The sequence below is a fragment of the Culicoides brevitarsis genome, chromosome 2, assembly GCF_036172545.1.
Source record: "Culicoides brevitarsis isolate CSIRO-B50_1 chromosome 2, AGI_CSIRO_Cbre_v1, whole genome shotgun sequence".
NCBI classification, from domain to species: domain Eukaryota; kingdom Metazoa; phylum Arthropoda; class Insecta; order Diptera; family Ceratopogonidae; genus Culicoides; species Culicoides brevitarsis.
Window position 1 is genome coordinate 1,643,183 of NC_087086.1, and position 15,718 is coordinate 1,658,900.

The following is a 15,718-nucleotide window of genomic DNA, read 5'->3' on the forward strand; positions in this document are numbered from 1 at the left end:
GTAAATTAACTTGAAATTAACGCGACACCTTAAAACACTTGTTTTTTTTTAGGGAAGCTTTATTCCAATTTTTTAGTATACTTCTCTCTCTTCATTTTTTTTTAATTTTATATTTTTTTTTGCACTAAATTAAAATACATTTTTTTCACATATTTTGCATTTTATGTCAAAATTGTTCACAAATGAAGCTAAAACTAATTACTTAAATTTTTTTCTTGTTTTTTTTTTACTTTTTTCAATACATCAACAACATAAATATAAAAATTATCTCTTAAATTGAAGCTTTTTCTTGATAAAACTTCCTATCGAATAAATAAATATTTTTTTACATTTCTTTCATTCAGGTGGTTTCTTGTCATCATTAATTATATATTTATTGATAAAATCTAATAATAAAAAATAAATAATTTAAATTTTTAAACAACATTTTTTTTCTTACTTCAATTATTATTTTGGTTTGTTAAATTAGACACAAAATGCAACATTGATTGATTTTTTTCCTGATTTTTTTTTCATAAATTTCTACTGCTGCGTTCTTCTACGAGAATTTTTTTATAGAATAATTGATTGCATTTTTTTTAATAAATTTGTTTTATTCGCTAATTAGCTTTTTTAATTATTTTCGGATCAAGGCTTCTATGTTTTTGGTCTATTTATTGAATAAAATTTGGTTCTGAATTTGGGAAGCTGTTCATCGTCAGTTCTATGTATTTTTTTAACAACAGTGATAAAATTTCAAAAAAAGCATCAAAAGTTGTTGGTTGTCAAAAGTTGCACATCAAATTCCTTTCCTTTCGCAAAAAATTAAGATTTTTGTATTTAAAAGTGATTTTTTTCTTATAAACTATCGTCGTTGAGAGACGCTTCGTAGTACCAGACTACTTTCAATGATTTAAAAAATTTAAGTTTTTTCACTAAAATTACATATTTTTTTTATTAATTAATTATTTTCTTTATGTTTTATTTTTTTGTGTGTGGCAAAACGATTCCTTTTCGCAAAACAATCTGACTTTTTTTTAAAATCCCGTAAATTGATGAATTTAGAAAAAATTTCTAAAATAATCCGACTTTTTGTTTTCCTTTCTGTTTCTCAAACTTGTGTGCAATTTTTCATTCTTTTGTGCTTTTAATATTTTAATAATTTTTTTAGATACGTATTGATATTTAATTTCAAATGTTTTTTTTATTGCTTAGCTTCTAATGTTATGGGTCCATATTTATTGTTGGAATGTTTCAAGTGTGAGAACTTGAAGCATTTTAATCCCAAAAATACTTTTCTAATACAATTTATTAATTTTTGAAGCAAGACACTGTTGGGTATTTTTCATTTTTTATTTAATTTTAAACTCGATAAAAGTTCTACAAAGGGTTTTAGGAGGATGAGAGACAACTACGGAAGAGTATTAGAGCTGCTAAAGTTCAAAAAATTAAAATTTATATTTTTTTAAATTTTAAAATTCATGTCTTTAAAAAATAAATTTTATTGAAATTGTAAAAAAAATATTTGTTTAAATAAAATAATTTTTTTAATTTAATTTTTAAATTTATTTTTTTTAAATAAAATTTTATTTTACTTAAATAAATAAAATTAAATAAAAAAAAATAATTTAAAATAAAAAAATTATTTTTAATTATCATTAATTAATATTATTAATTATTTTAACTAAAATTATTTTAATAAATTTAAAAAAAATAAAATTATATTTTATTTAAATAAATATTTTTTTTTAAATAAAAAACTTTAAAATTTTATTTCTTTTGAAAAAAAAATAGCAATAGACATGAATAAAAATTTAAAAAATATTTAGACCATTAAAAACGTTCCCTATGGTACTCAAGTTTACTGTTTCAAATATTAAAGCTCTTTATATTTTTTGCTCTATTTAATTTTATTTTTAGTTTTATTTTGGAATCGGTTCATTTTTACTTCTAATATAAATTTTCAAAGGGATTGCTTATCATTTTTAATCATTCTTTTATGGTTTTTTTTTCTTATTTCTCCAAACATTCACATATTTTTATTTTTTTTAATATTAAATCTATCACACTTATAGTTTCTTTGTATTTTTATTTATTTCTTTTTTTTCATAAATATCTCCATTAAAAATAATTAACATCCAATAAAATTCTCTCTGATATTTTTTTTTCTTTTAAAAAATATTTTTTTCTTTTTTTTTTTAATTTTTGAATAATAACCTTGATAAATACTTTTTGTCTGTAAAATATATTTTTTTAATACAATTTTTTTCTGTTGCTTCTTGCTTTGTTTGTAAGACACTTTGTCTCTTGTTGACAAGTGTTCCAAAAATTTATTAAAAGTTTTTATTTTTATTTAAAATGTTTTTCTGTGCGATTTGTTACGTTTTTTATGATGATTTTGTGATATTTTCTGTCTATGTTTAATAAAAAGGCACAACAAGGATATTATCATTTTATAACGCGATTTCGGGTTTTCTTCAAATTTTCTTGAATATTGTTTTCTAATATTTTTTTTTGTTAAGACACAATTTTTGCTAATATTTTTACATCAAATTTTTTTCATTCTTTTTTTCATCATCTATAACACAAAACATTCGTTAAAGTTAATTCTTACTAAAAGGTATATGATTGCTTGATGTTTTATTTTTTGTGTTATTTTTTTTATTAATTTTAATTTTTTAGTAGTGTTATTTTTGCAAATCAAATCGGAAATCTATTCCAATTTGAGACAATTTTTGTTATTTTTTTTTTTATTTTTTTCTATATATTTTATTACAGTTGACTTTTTGTGCATTTTGTCACTGTAATTACCAAATTTGTCAAAAATTTGGTTCCAAAAAGTTTTTTTTTTGTGTTTCAATAGAAGACACTGACAACAAGTCGTTCGCGTTTTCCGCGTGTGACGACATGCGTGCGAGTTTTCACACGCGAAAAAAGACACCGACGACAAACGTCATGTCTTTACCAAAAGTAGTAGAAAGTTTTTGAAAAGGTGCTTTGTGACTATGAAGTTTTTTTGTTTGACACACATTCCAAAGACTATTTTTGCTTTTTATTAGTTTAGCTCATCAACAACACGTGATCGCAGTTCGTTTATCATCCGCCGTTGTGATGGAGAACCGTTGAGGATGAGACAGCAGCGTCGTCGAGACAATGAAGCTCGACGGTTTTGAGTTGCATGAAATCCATGTCGTCGAAGAGATGACTAATGCCGGATTTTGTGGAAGTAACTGCCGTTGCCAAGTCAATAAGCTCGTGTTGGTTGATTGTCAATTCGGTAAGGCGAACAACGTTTGGGTCGAGAACAGATTGAGGCACCTGGAAAGACAAAAAATTTGAGTTAAGAAGTTATTTTTTTTTAATTTTCTGCATTTTAAAATTATTTTCTCATTATTAATTTTTTGTTTCAAATTTTTCTAATTTAAGTCATAAAATGATTAAAAATGATAAATTAGAGCCCTTCGGGTAAATTTTTATATATTTGGAGCAAGATTTGACAAAAATTGCTTTGACACAGTTTTTGACACAGTTTTTGACACAGTTTTTGACATAGTTTTTCTCTTGATTTAGTTTTTAAAATAAAACTATGTCAAAGGAAAAATTTTTTTTCAGTTTCAATTTTTTGGCAGTTTTGAAAAAAATGATTTCAAATGATAAATTAAACTGTGTCAAAGAACAAAAAATTTTTTTTTTCAATTTTTTTGCAGATTTGAGTTATAATATGATTAAAAATGATAAATTAGAGCCCTCTGATAAATTTTTATCCATTTGGAGCAAGATTTGACAAAAATTGCTTTGACACAGTTTTTGACATAGTTTTTCTCTTGATTTAGTTTTTAAAATAAAACTGTGTCAAAGGAAAAATTTTTTTTCAGTTTCAATTTTTTGGCAGTTTTGAGTTAAAAAATGATTTCAAATGATAAATTAGAGCCCTCTGATAAATTTTTATCCATTTGGAGCAAGATTTGACAAAAATTGCTTTGACACAGTTTTTGACACAGTTTTTGACATAGTTTTTCTCTTGATTTAGTTTTTAAAATAAAACTGTGTCAAAGGAAAAATTTTTTTTCAGTTTCAATTTTTTGGCAGTTTTGAGTTAAAAAATGATTTCAAATGATAAATTAGAGCCCTCTGATAAATTTTTATCCATTTGGAGCAAGATTTGACAAAAATTGCTTTGACACAGTTTTTGACACAGTTTTTGACATAGTTTTTCTCTTGATTTAGTTTTTAAAATAAAACTGTGTCAAAGGAAAAATTTTTTTTCAGTTTCAATTTTTTGGCAGTTTTGAGTTAAAAAATGATTTCAAATGATAAATTAGAGCCCTCTGATAAATTTTTATCCATTTGGAGCAAGATTTGACAAAAATTGCTTTGACACAGTTTTGAGTTAAAAAATGATTTCAAATGATAAATTAGAGCCCTCTGATAAATTTTTATCCATTTGGAGCAAGATTTGACCAAAATTGCTTTGACACAGATTTTGGCAGTTTTGAGTTAAAAAATGACAAATGATAAATTAGAGTTTTTCTCTTGATTTAGTTTTTAAAATAAAACTGTGTCAAAGGAAAAATTTTTTTTCAGTTTCAATTTTTTGGCAGTTTTGAGTTAAAAAATGATTTCAAATGATAAATTAGAGCCCTCTGATAAATTTTTATCCATTTGGAGCAAGATTTGACAAAAATTGCTTTGACACAGTTTTTGACACAGTTTTTGACATAGTTTTTCTCTTGATTTAGTTTTTAAAATAAAACTGTGTCAAAGGAAAAATTTTTTTTCAGTTTCAATTTTTTGGCAGTTTTGAGTTAAAAAATGATTTCAAATGATAAATTAGAGCCCTCTGATAAATTTTTATCCATTTGGAGCAAGATTTGACAAAAATTGCTTTGACACAGTTTTTGACATAGTTTTTCTCTTGATTTAGTTTTTAAAATAAAACTGTGTCAAAGGAAAAATTTTTTTTCAGTTTCAATTTTTTGGCAGTTTTGAGTTAATGATTTCAAATGATAAATTAGAGCCCTCTGATAAATTTTTATCCATTTGGAGCAAGATTTGACAAAAATTGCTTTGACACAGTTTTTGACACAGTTTTTGACATAGTTTTTCTCTTGATTTAGTTTTTAAAATAAAACTGTGTCAAAGGAAAAATTTTTTTTCAGTTTCAATTTTTTGGCAGTTTTGAGTTAAAAAATGATTTCAAATGATAAATTAGAGCCCTCTGATAAATTTTTATCCATTTGGAGCAAGATTTGACAAAAATTGCTTTGACACAGTTTTTGACACAGTTTTTGACATAGTTTTTCTCTTGATTTAGTTTTTAAAATAAAACTGTGTCAAAGGAAAAATTTTTTTTTCAGTTTCAATTTTTTGGCAGTTTTGAGTTAAAAAATGATTTCAAATGATAAATTAGAGCCCTCTGATAAATTTTTATCCATTTGGAGCAAGATTTGACAAAAATTGCTTTGACACAGTTTTTGACACAGTTTTTGACATAGTTTTTCTCTTGATTTAGTTTTTAAAATAAAACTGTGTCAAAGGAAAAATTTTTTTTCAGTTTCAATTTTTTGGCAGTTTTGAGTTAAAAAATGATTTCAAATGATAAATTAGAGCCCTCTGATAAATTTTTATCCATTTGGAGCAAGATTTGACAAAAATTGCTTTGACACAGTTTTTGACACAGTTTTTGACATAGTTTTTCTCTTGATTTAGTTTTTAAAATAAAACTGTGTCAAAGGAAAAATTTTTTTTCAGTTTCAATTTTTTGGCAGTTTTGAGTTAAAAAATGATTTCAAATGATAAATTAGAGCCCTCTGATAAATTTTTATCCATTTGGAGCAAGATTTGACAAAAAAAAGTTTTTGACACAGTTTTTGCTTGAGTTTTGATAAATTTTTATCCATTTGGAGCAAGATTTGACAAAAATTGCTTTGACATAGTTTTTGACACAGTTTTGCTCTTGATTTAGTTTTTAAAATAAAACTGTGTCAAAGAGAATTTTTTTTTTCAATTTTGAAGAAAGAAAAAACTCACCTGATGCAATTCGATGCTATTTTGAGGACAAAGTCTCTGTTGTTGTTGTTGTTGCTGCTGCTGCTGTGAACATCCCGAAGATGCTGCTGTGATATAATCAACGTCATAAAATTCCTTCTCACTCTCGAAACTGCTGTAAGTTTGCAACTCTTGCAATCCCTTCGTGCGTTGCGTTTGTCCCGGAACTGTTAAATGATTCGGCGACGAAGTCGATTCAACACTCGATTGACTTGTCCAACAATTTCCCGTCTCCTTCATCTGTTCCGGATGCTTTATCCTCTGATGCTGAATCAATTTAGTCTTGCTCGCATATTGCTTGTAACACCACGGGCATGCCTGAGGCTCTGTCTTAATACTTCCAACGGTTTCGCTGAACGCGGGATTTCGATAACTTCGCACCTCGTTGACGTCAATCGAGTCTGGATGATATTTCAAGATGTGCGCCTTGCGTTTCGAGCTGCTCTTGTACACTTTATCACAAAATTGACAATAATAACACTTTTGCTCCTTCAGAATGGGCAAATTGAGTTCGGGCACAGAGTCAATCGGGATATCGGGATGACGTTTGTACAAATGGTTGACGAGCATTCCGCGTCGTTTGAAGCCGAGACGACAATCGTGACATTTGTAGATGAAACGTTCGTAGTCGTCATTATTCGGAGATTTTGTCATTATTCGACGCTTTTTCTCGATTTTGTCTGTTGTTGTCGACACTTGCTTCGAGTCGTCGTTAGCAACGTCTTCCGTACTTTCATCGTCTTTGGTTCGTTTGCGAGTTAAACGAGGTTTGCCTTTGTTTGAAGTGTTCTTTGGTTGCTCTTCGACTTTAATTGTGGCGGGAATCTCCTCATCAAAGTCGGTTTTGTCTTCAGAATGAAAACGCCTGATGTGTTCGTTCAATTTGTCTTTGCGTTTCAACATTTTTCCGCAATCCGAGCATAAAAACTCCTTCTTGGTCGAATGTTTAGTCAAATGAAATTGCAATTTTTTCATCGTTTTGAAAGATTTTTCGCATTGATCGCACGGATGTTCGATATCTGGATGGTAATCTCTAATATGACGTCGAATTAAGCGATATTTCTTGACTTTTTTGTCGCAATGAGGACAGGAGAACCATCCATCGACGCAATGTTGACGAACGTGTTCCGGCAAAGCAACTTGCGACAATTTAATATCGCAAAAAGGACACGTAAGCGTTCTAACACTCAATTTTTGATCATTTTGACGTGCATCTATGCTCTCATGTATCTTCATATGCTCATTTAGGGATGATTTCAACTCGAATCTCTTTCGACAACGGGGACAAACTTCGGATTTCTCCAAACCTTCGATGCTCGGATCATTCGCGTGAACAGTTTCATTGTGTTTTTCAAGTCTCTCCCCGTCAACAAAGACTTTTTGACATGGGCGACAACGGAAAAGAGTGTTTTCCTTATCATTACTCGTCTCTTCGCTCTCGAAGGATTTCGGCTCTGTCTTAATAAAAGCGGTTCTCAAGTCTTCTTGTGTCTCGTCCTCATCTTCGTCATCCTCGAGTCCCGTTAAAATATCATCCGCATCCAATAAATGCATGTCAACTTCCTTAATTGCCGACATTCGCAACAACGGAGGGCGTTTCGACTGCACAGGTCGAGAAATTTCCTCTGTCAATCCGAATCTTTGGGCATATTCGAATCCAATTCCGTACACAAGACGTTCATTTTGCCGAATTAAGCGACAACTCTTGAAGAAAAGTTGCTCATCATCACATTGTACTAATTCAAGGTTTTTCTCCGACGGCGATTTCGCAAAAGACACATAGCGCATCCAATTAGACATGTCTAAAATGGGGAAAAAATCAAGTTGAATTAAGGGAAAAATTTATCAATGTCAATTACTTACTTTCATCTGTCAAGTCTAAGATGTGCGATTCGTTGATGAAGAATAATTTTGTGTCTTCGGCGCCTGCTTTTTTCAATACTTCCATTTGATCGGGCAGGAAATTGCGAAGAACTCCTTCAAAAGGACCGAATTTGGTATTTGTTGGTATCGATTTTTTGGTATAAACTTCGAAATCTGAAAGAAAATAAAAAAAAATTATTAGTAGAAATTTTTTTTTCAAATATATTTTTTTTTAATTTTAAATAAAATTTGTCAATTTTTTTTAAATAATTTTTAGAAGTTTTTTTTTAACATTTTTCATTAAAAATTTTTTTTTTCAAAATTTTTATTAAAAAATTTATCCAAATTTTAAATTTTTTATAAAAAATTATTAATATTTTGAAGTGTTTATTAAAAAAAAATTATTGATTTTTAAAAATTTTTGTAAAATTTTATTTATTTATAAAAATTTTTTTATTTTTGAAAATTTTTATAATTTTTTTCTAAATAATAAAAAAATAAGGAAAAATTTTGACATTTTTTGGTACTTTTTGATTAAAAAACGATGATAATGTCCAGTAAAAATTAAACTTATATTAGATATGAACTTAACTTGCTTTAAAAATGCATTATCTATCGAAAATTTGATGAAAAAATTTTGAGTCACGTGACCAAATTTTTTATTTTTTCTTAAATTTTTATTTTGTGAAATTTTATTAAAGTGCCCCCCCCCCCCCCTTCATAAAAATCCTCATGCGACATAAAGTGAAATAATTAAATTTAATGGCCTTATTTTTTTTTAACAAAAAAAAGTTTGTTAAAAAATTCATTATCAGAAATGTTTATTCAATTTAATTTTAATTAAATGAAAATTCGGTTAATTTTTTACTAAAATTTCTCATAATTTTTCATTGCATGAGATTTTTTTTAAAAAATAAAAAATTATTTTTGTTCAAAAAGTTTTATTTTTAGTCATTTTCGTTGAAGTTTGTTAAAAATTCATTCGATATGGAGACGCCTTGTATCCAAGTTCTACGTCATTCTGACATAAATAGTGAATGGGCGTCAAGTTTTCTTCTTCCATTTCCACGAAAAAACACGCCAAGTACCATCATTTTCTACTTTATTTATTTCTTTTTTGCCAGAAAGTCATAAAATATTATTATTTCGTACTTTTCTACACATTTCGCATGCAATCCAAAAAAAAAAACAAACACCAACCATCCGAATTCTGAGGAGAAGGCAACAAAAAATCAAACAAGTTCATTATTAAGGTGAAATGAATATTGAAGGTCAATAATAGCCATGCGCCTCGAACACTTCTTGCTCGGTAGAAGGGAAAAAAGGAGGAAAATTCCGCCTCTCGTGCACGAAACGACACGCAAACAACGAATGAAGCAGACACAAAAGAGACGTACAGGTGTTTTGTGTTGGAATTTGAATCAATGACCGGCTTTTCCGTGCAACGTCATGCCACTCGTTCGACGAAAAAAAGCCTCCGCGTCGTCTGTAGTTCATGGAAAAATGTTATTATGTGTCATGTTCTTCATTGTTATGCATAAAATTCTATAGCAACCTTGAAAAACTTTAACATATTGTCATGACGATCGTTACTGTGTGTCGTATGCGGAGCCGAAGAAACGAAAAAAATTGAAAATTCAAAGAATACACGCGTGCCACGTAGTTTCTATGGATACATTTCACCGGAAATTGTTACGTCGTACATATTTATTAGCACTCGTTCCTCCGTTTTGGGCTTTTTTACTGCGATACACGCTCCTACCTGACGCTACAACGAACAATTAAAGTGTTGCAGCAACATTTTTTGGACTTTTCCCTCACACTCGCCGCTTTTTATTTACAAAATCGATCGTTTCTCTGAGAATGAATCACTCGGCAGGCACAAAAACTTTGAACAAATATGACTTTTATGACTACAAGAAGCCATTAACGTTCAAAGAAACGGATTACCGCACCGCAACAGTGCGAAGTCATCAATTTTACTTTCCCAAAGAAATCAAAGATCGACGAGCAGCAACTGCGAATCCCGAATCTCGTGTTTCAAAACCGATTGTCATCCGAAATACAACTGAAACTTCTGATGAATTCCCTTTCAAGGTAAAATTTTCACTGAAAATCAAATTTTTTGTTAATTTTTCATGTTTTTTAGTTCCCTTTCAAATACGAACCACGCGCTGCTGATCGAATTTATCAATCAAATCGCCCTGAATTCATGCGACACTTCGACGAAAAGGTTAAAAAACAACTTCCGAAGCCCATGAACGAGTACCAAACAACCAATTCGCATGAATTTGTACCAAAAGAAATCCCTCCAGAGCCTCAATTCGTTCAAGAACGTCTCGAATACAATCTCGAACGACCCACACACGAGACTTTTACTCACGAAAAGGGCGTTTCGAAGTATTTAGATCCTTTTGTCTCCGTAACTCACATGGATCACATTCCCTTTACGGAAGAAATGCAAAATGGCATTGCTAAAAAAGACGCGATTACAGTTTGGGATTGGTTACAATACCCGAAAACGCATTTGGGATTCGGTTTGAAGGATTATCCGCACATTGAATGTCGCAAAGTTGAACCGATGTGCGATAAATCAAAATTTTCGCAACTCGTAACGGATCGAGAACTGCCAAAACGTAAGAAATTCGTGCCGAATAATAGTTTTCAAACGGAAACGAGACAAAATTATCAGATTCCTGTCGAGAAAAAGTTTTTGTATGACACGGCACATGGACAAGCGTTGACTTATCAAACGGGAATTGAAGAAAAAGAGACGGAATATAGCGTTATAGGGAGCGGAAAGAGAATTCAAAGCTATTTGGAGGCGCAAAAGCCTAAAATTGTGCATTACAAGTCAGGAGATTGTCGATAAATTGAGAAAATTAATTATAAAGCGCCATCTATTGACTAAATTTTATGAAAAATTTCACTGATTTGACTTAAAATTGAAAAAAATTACTCACCTCCTGTCTCGGGATTCTTGTTCAAGTAAAGATATTGTGTCGGTAGACTCGCATAAGCACGACAAGGTACAAAACTGTTCTCAATAACCACTAAAAAAATAAAAATTTTCATTATTTTTATTTTAAAAATCTAATTAAAGTAACTTACATTCCTTTTCCTCCCGTTTAATGTTCAAATTTGGATCAATTTTCGGGTTACATGACTCCTCGATGCGAGCATTAAGGCTTTCAACTACCGTTGGGATTGTCGTTTCATCGGGAATTGTGTTGAAAAGATCAATTCCGTTAAGGCTCGTATTAGCGAGTTGCGTTTCGGCTTGAGTAACAGCAGCAACTATACAAAAAAATTTTTTTTAGTAAAAAATCGATGAAAATTTTACGAAACTTACGCAATGGTGACATTGTATTTTCCAACAAAAGCCTTTCTCGATCAAGAACGATGCCATCAGCGTCTTCTTCACTCGCTTGTCGACTATGTTGATCCATTAAATATCCGACGCCAGCATTTTGTTCAATCAGTAAGTTAATTCCTTGACTTTGTTCATCATTCGTGCCTCCCAAAATGTCGAATTGGTTGATAATGATCTCATTTTTGGAGTCTTCGAAGCTCGATGTTTCGTAATTTCGCGCATAATTGTCGATCATCGCTTGCATATCGGATTCCAACTCGGCGGAATTGTCGTCTGTGTCATCCAAGAGACTTGCTGCTTGCGGATAAAGGCGATTTTGGGAGTTTTGAACGTCAACCGAGTCGTTTCGATGAAAAATTATCTGATTGCCTGTCGTATCTTGCAGTATAAAGTCATTTGTATTGCTTTGGTAGTCGCCCGGTTGGTGATGCAATTGCGTTTGGGATTGTTGCTGATGATGAACCAACGATTCGTAACTCGGCGGAGGTCCTTGCGTGCGATCCGCGAAGGAATTTATCAAATAACGCGAATTTGAGGCATCGTCGAGCAAGAGTGACGTCGAATCGGTGCCCGTTCCAACGAGAATTATGTTCTCGAAGGAGTTGGGGGCCACAGACGTCGACGATGCTGCTACATTATTCAAATTCGGATCGAAACGTGATGGATTATTATTGCTGTGAAAGCTGTTGTTAGTACTTGAATTATTGAAGGCAGGTTGTTGAGGATGTTGAAGTTGATGGAGATGGTAAGCATTATTTATACCTTGACCTTGAACTGCCATTTTTATGCGTGTGCCATGTGTTTGTTTGTGTGTACATGTGAGGGAGAAACGAGAAAATAAAAATATAAATGTGTGGAAAATTTTTCTGTAATGTGACGTACGTGATTTTTTTTCCATTAGGGTTGACAGAAAATTTAAGTCGTAATTGTCGTTTTACGAAAAATTCTCAGAAATTATCGATTTTCATGAATAAACTTTTTTTTTACTACATTACTCAAGAAATTCATGAAGCAAGAAAGAATTTTCATAAAATATTTCTTTTAAAAAAAGTTTTAAAATATTCAACGCCATCTATTGACTAAAATTTTGTTAAAAATTTCTCTTTAAGATTAATTTTACATAAAAAATTATTTAAATTTGAAAAATTTTCAGAAAATCTCACTTCTAATATCTCATCTTTTAATATCAAAGCGCCATCTATTGACTAAAATTTTATTTAAAAATTTTAAAACGCCATCTATTGAATAAATTTGTAGAAATTATAAATTTTTTAAAAATTCCTTTTATTTTTTTTATAAAAAAACAGAAAATGTTAGAGAGTGTCTTAAAAAAATTTTCTTTTAATATTAAAGCGCCATCTATTGACTAAATTATATCAAAAACTTTAAATTATTTTTTTTTTAAATTTCTCGTAAAACGACAAAAAATAATTTTAAAAAAATTCAAAAATTTTACTCACCCAAATGTTTATCCTGAATTTCCATCAGAGAGATTTTCTTTTGTTGTACGTATTATTTTGCTTAGAAATAACGAAAAATCGATTTTTATTCACAATTTTATATCGATTAAGTCCATTCGTCGTTCATATCTTCTTCGTTTTCACTTTCAATCTTGTATTATTTTTGCCTTTTTCTTTCTTGTTATGATATTTAATTATTTTTATTTACTTTTCACCAAAATAAACTGTAACGAGAAAGAGAGATTTTTCATTTATTAACTTTTTTTTTTGGCAACTTTGCTTCTGTGTTGTTGTTATTATTATCGAAATCACATAATCTAAACAACGATAAATTATCCGCCGCACATTTCAGCATATTTTGCAGAAAATAAATAAAAGTTAACAGGCGTCGTCGTCGCCGCTCTCGAATAAATGATAAAATTGGCACACACAAAATTTCGTCATCATCGCGCCGCGCTCTTCTTTCGCCGATGAGCAAAACATACAAAAAAAAAAAATAAAAAAAAGGGAAATGATAGCACAATTATCGATTTTTAATTAACTTTCAGACAAATGACCGCACTCGGAGTTTATCGAAATTACAGAGAATCACTTTTTTTCTGATTGTTATTATTATTATTTTATAACACTCGCACGCACACACGGATTTTCAGCGAGAGAATGAGTAACACAGAAAAATCAAAATATTTTTTTTTTACTTTTTTTTTCAGCCGGAAAATTATCTCGACCATTACCTAAGCAGATGAAATACCGACTGAACCGAAAATACCTTTGCAGTGAATAGTTTTGCTTTGCTTTCGTTTTTCCGTACGACAACGACAACGACGTTCTACGTTCGGGAAAAATAAATGAATGAAAATTTTTTTTTCGTTGTGCTTCGCGCGCATATCGCACATATGTTTTCTTTTGCACATGAAACAGTGTCGGAATGTTTTTTTTTTGCCATTGAGTCGTAGATTTTATTTTATTTTCTTTTTTTTTCGTTGTAGCGAACATGTGAAATGGCGAAGTACAAGGTGCCGATGTGTTTATATAATAATTATATGTATGGAGGTAATAACGGTGCAAAAAGGAGTCGAATAAAAATGTCCTGATGATGTTGGCTGTTGTTGTGAAATCATTTCTTGGAATTCGTGCTGACGATTGTTGACTGTCGTTTTTTTCCTTTGTTTGCTTGACAAGCGGTTTTGGTAACAATTAACGGTAAAAGCTTTGATGGAAAGTTACTGCTGCGATATTGATCAGAATCGTGTTGATGGAATTTCTTCACGAAACATCTGTTTTACTTGAACAAGTCAAAAAAGTTCATCTGGATCAAGTTCAAATGTTTGGCAAAAAAAAATGTGTGAAGTGTCAAAGAAATTTTGAATAAGATTGACATTTATGTCAATTCAATGAAATTTACAATTTTTCTCACTTACGGGAATAAATTTCCATAAATTGATGTTAAAATTTTAATATGGTTAAAGCCATAAAGAAAAATATTTCAGATTTACAATAAAAAGTTTTACCGGTTAACCGATTCATTAGAATTTGAATTAGCTAAATGGCGATTTTCAAATTTTAACGGTTATTTTTTAGTTTTTAACATTTTTTATGATATGAGTTAAAATTTTAAATATTTTTCATATTCAAACAATTTTAAAAATTTTTGAATGTTATTTTGAGCTTTAATTTAAAATTTTTCGAATCTAATTCTTTAAAATTAAAAAAAAAAAATATTATTTTAATTTGCAGTTTTAAAAAATAAACATTACTCGACAATATATTTTAAAATGAAATAAAATGAATTATTTTTTTCTTTCTTCAAATCAAAAAAAATATGAAAAAATTGTATAAAAGTTTTTAATGATTTCTCGATTAATTTTTTTATCTAAATAAAAAATAATTTCTCATGTATTTATTATTTTTTTCTTTATAGGCTTTCTTCGTATCAAAATTCTTGAAGGTCATTCTTCACGAAATATCCTTTAATGGAAATTCATTCATTTAATTTCGCGCCCCCCATACTACCAGAGAACACATCATCAAAACAATTCCGTTGAAGCGAACCACCTGACACGAAAACACAAGTCATCCAACAAAGTCATCCGTTTGCCGCATGGTCCATACATCAAAGCATACCCGAAAAAATTGAAGAGTAATAATTTTAATTTACATGACAACTTTTCTCAGAAAAATCCGAAGAATGCGAAAAATGTTTTGGTAACTCATTCACTCTTTTTCTTGTTACGCGAAAAAAAATGAAAGAAAAAAAGCAAAGCAAACCCATTTGCGGATCGAAATGGCGCCTGCTTTGCTTTTTATTGAGGGTTTTTCTCATTATTCAACCTCACATCGTTTTTTTTTCTTGTTTTTTCGCATTTCAAAATATTTTTTGAAAAATTTATGTATGACAAAAAATTTTGTCTGTCTGAGAAATATTTAATAGGTATTCAAAGTTCAAAAGAAAAAAAAAATTTATAAATTTAATATTTGAAAAATTATTAAAATTTTTAATTTAAAAGCTTAACATTAATAAATTCAAAAAAAAAAAATAAAATAAAAAAAGTTACATTTTTAAAAATCATATAATTTGTGGCAAAATATTTTTTAAATATTTAATTTGAAATATTTTTTTATTCTTCATAAAATGTATTAAAACTGTAAAAATTCAATAAATTAAAAAATTGAAAAATTTAAAAATTTAAAAAAAAAAAAAATTTAAAAAATTTTTAAAATTTGAAGAAATTTAATAATTAAAAATTATTAAATTAAAACTAACTTATTAATTAATTTATTAATTAATTAAAAATTAAATTAAAAAAAATTAAAACTAAAATTGAAAATGCGATTAAACAATTTTACTTCACAAATTCTCTTCTACCTCATTTTCTCCTCATGTCTTTTAAAAATACGACGATTCGTTGTTCGTCGTTAAAAAAACATAAGATAACATATAAAATATTGTCGTAGCTCTGTGAATTTTCCTCATGCACACTCACACGAAAAATTT

At 29.3% G+C, this 15,718-nt stretch overlaps 1 protein-coding gene across 1 annotated transcript; it reads right to left on the minus strand.

Annotated features, from left to right (window-relative positions):
- Positions 1–2,618: 2,618 nt before the first annotated feature.
- On the minus strand, positions 2,619–12,902 carry LOC134830650 (uncharacterized). The gene is made up of 7 exons (XM_063844199.1): positions 12,724–12,902; positions 11,243–12,037; positions 11,002–11,187; positions 10,854–10,943; positions 7,891–8,064; positions 6,010–7,829; positions 2,619–3,297 (listed from the first exon to the last, which is right to left on the minus strand). Exons 1-7 carry the CDS (start codon positions 12,746–12,748, stop codon positions 3,076–3,078), a joined length of 3,312 nt encoding a protein of 1,103 aa, XP_063700269.1. The 5' UTR covers positions 12,749–12,902; the 3' UTR covers positions 2,619–3,075.
- Between the last annotated feature and the right edge of the window lie 2,816 nt (positions 12,903–15,718).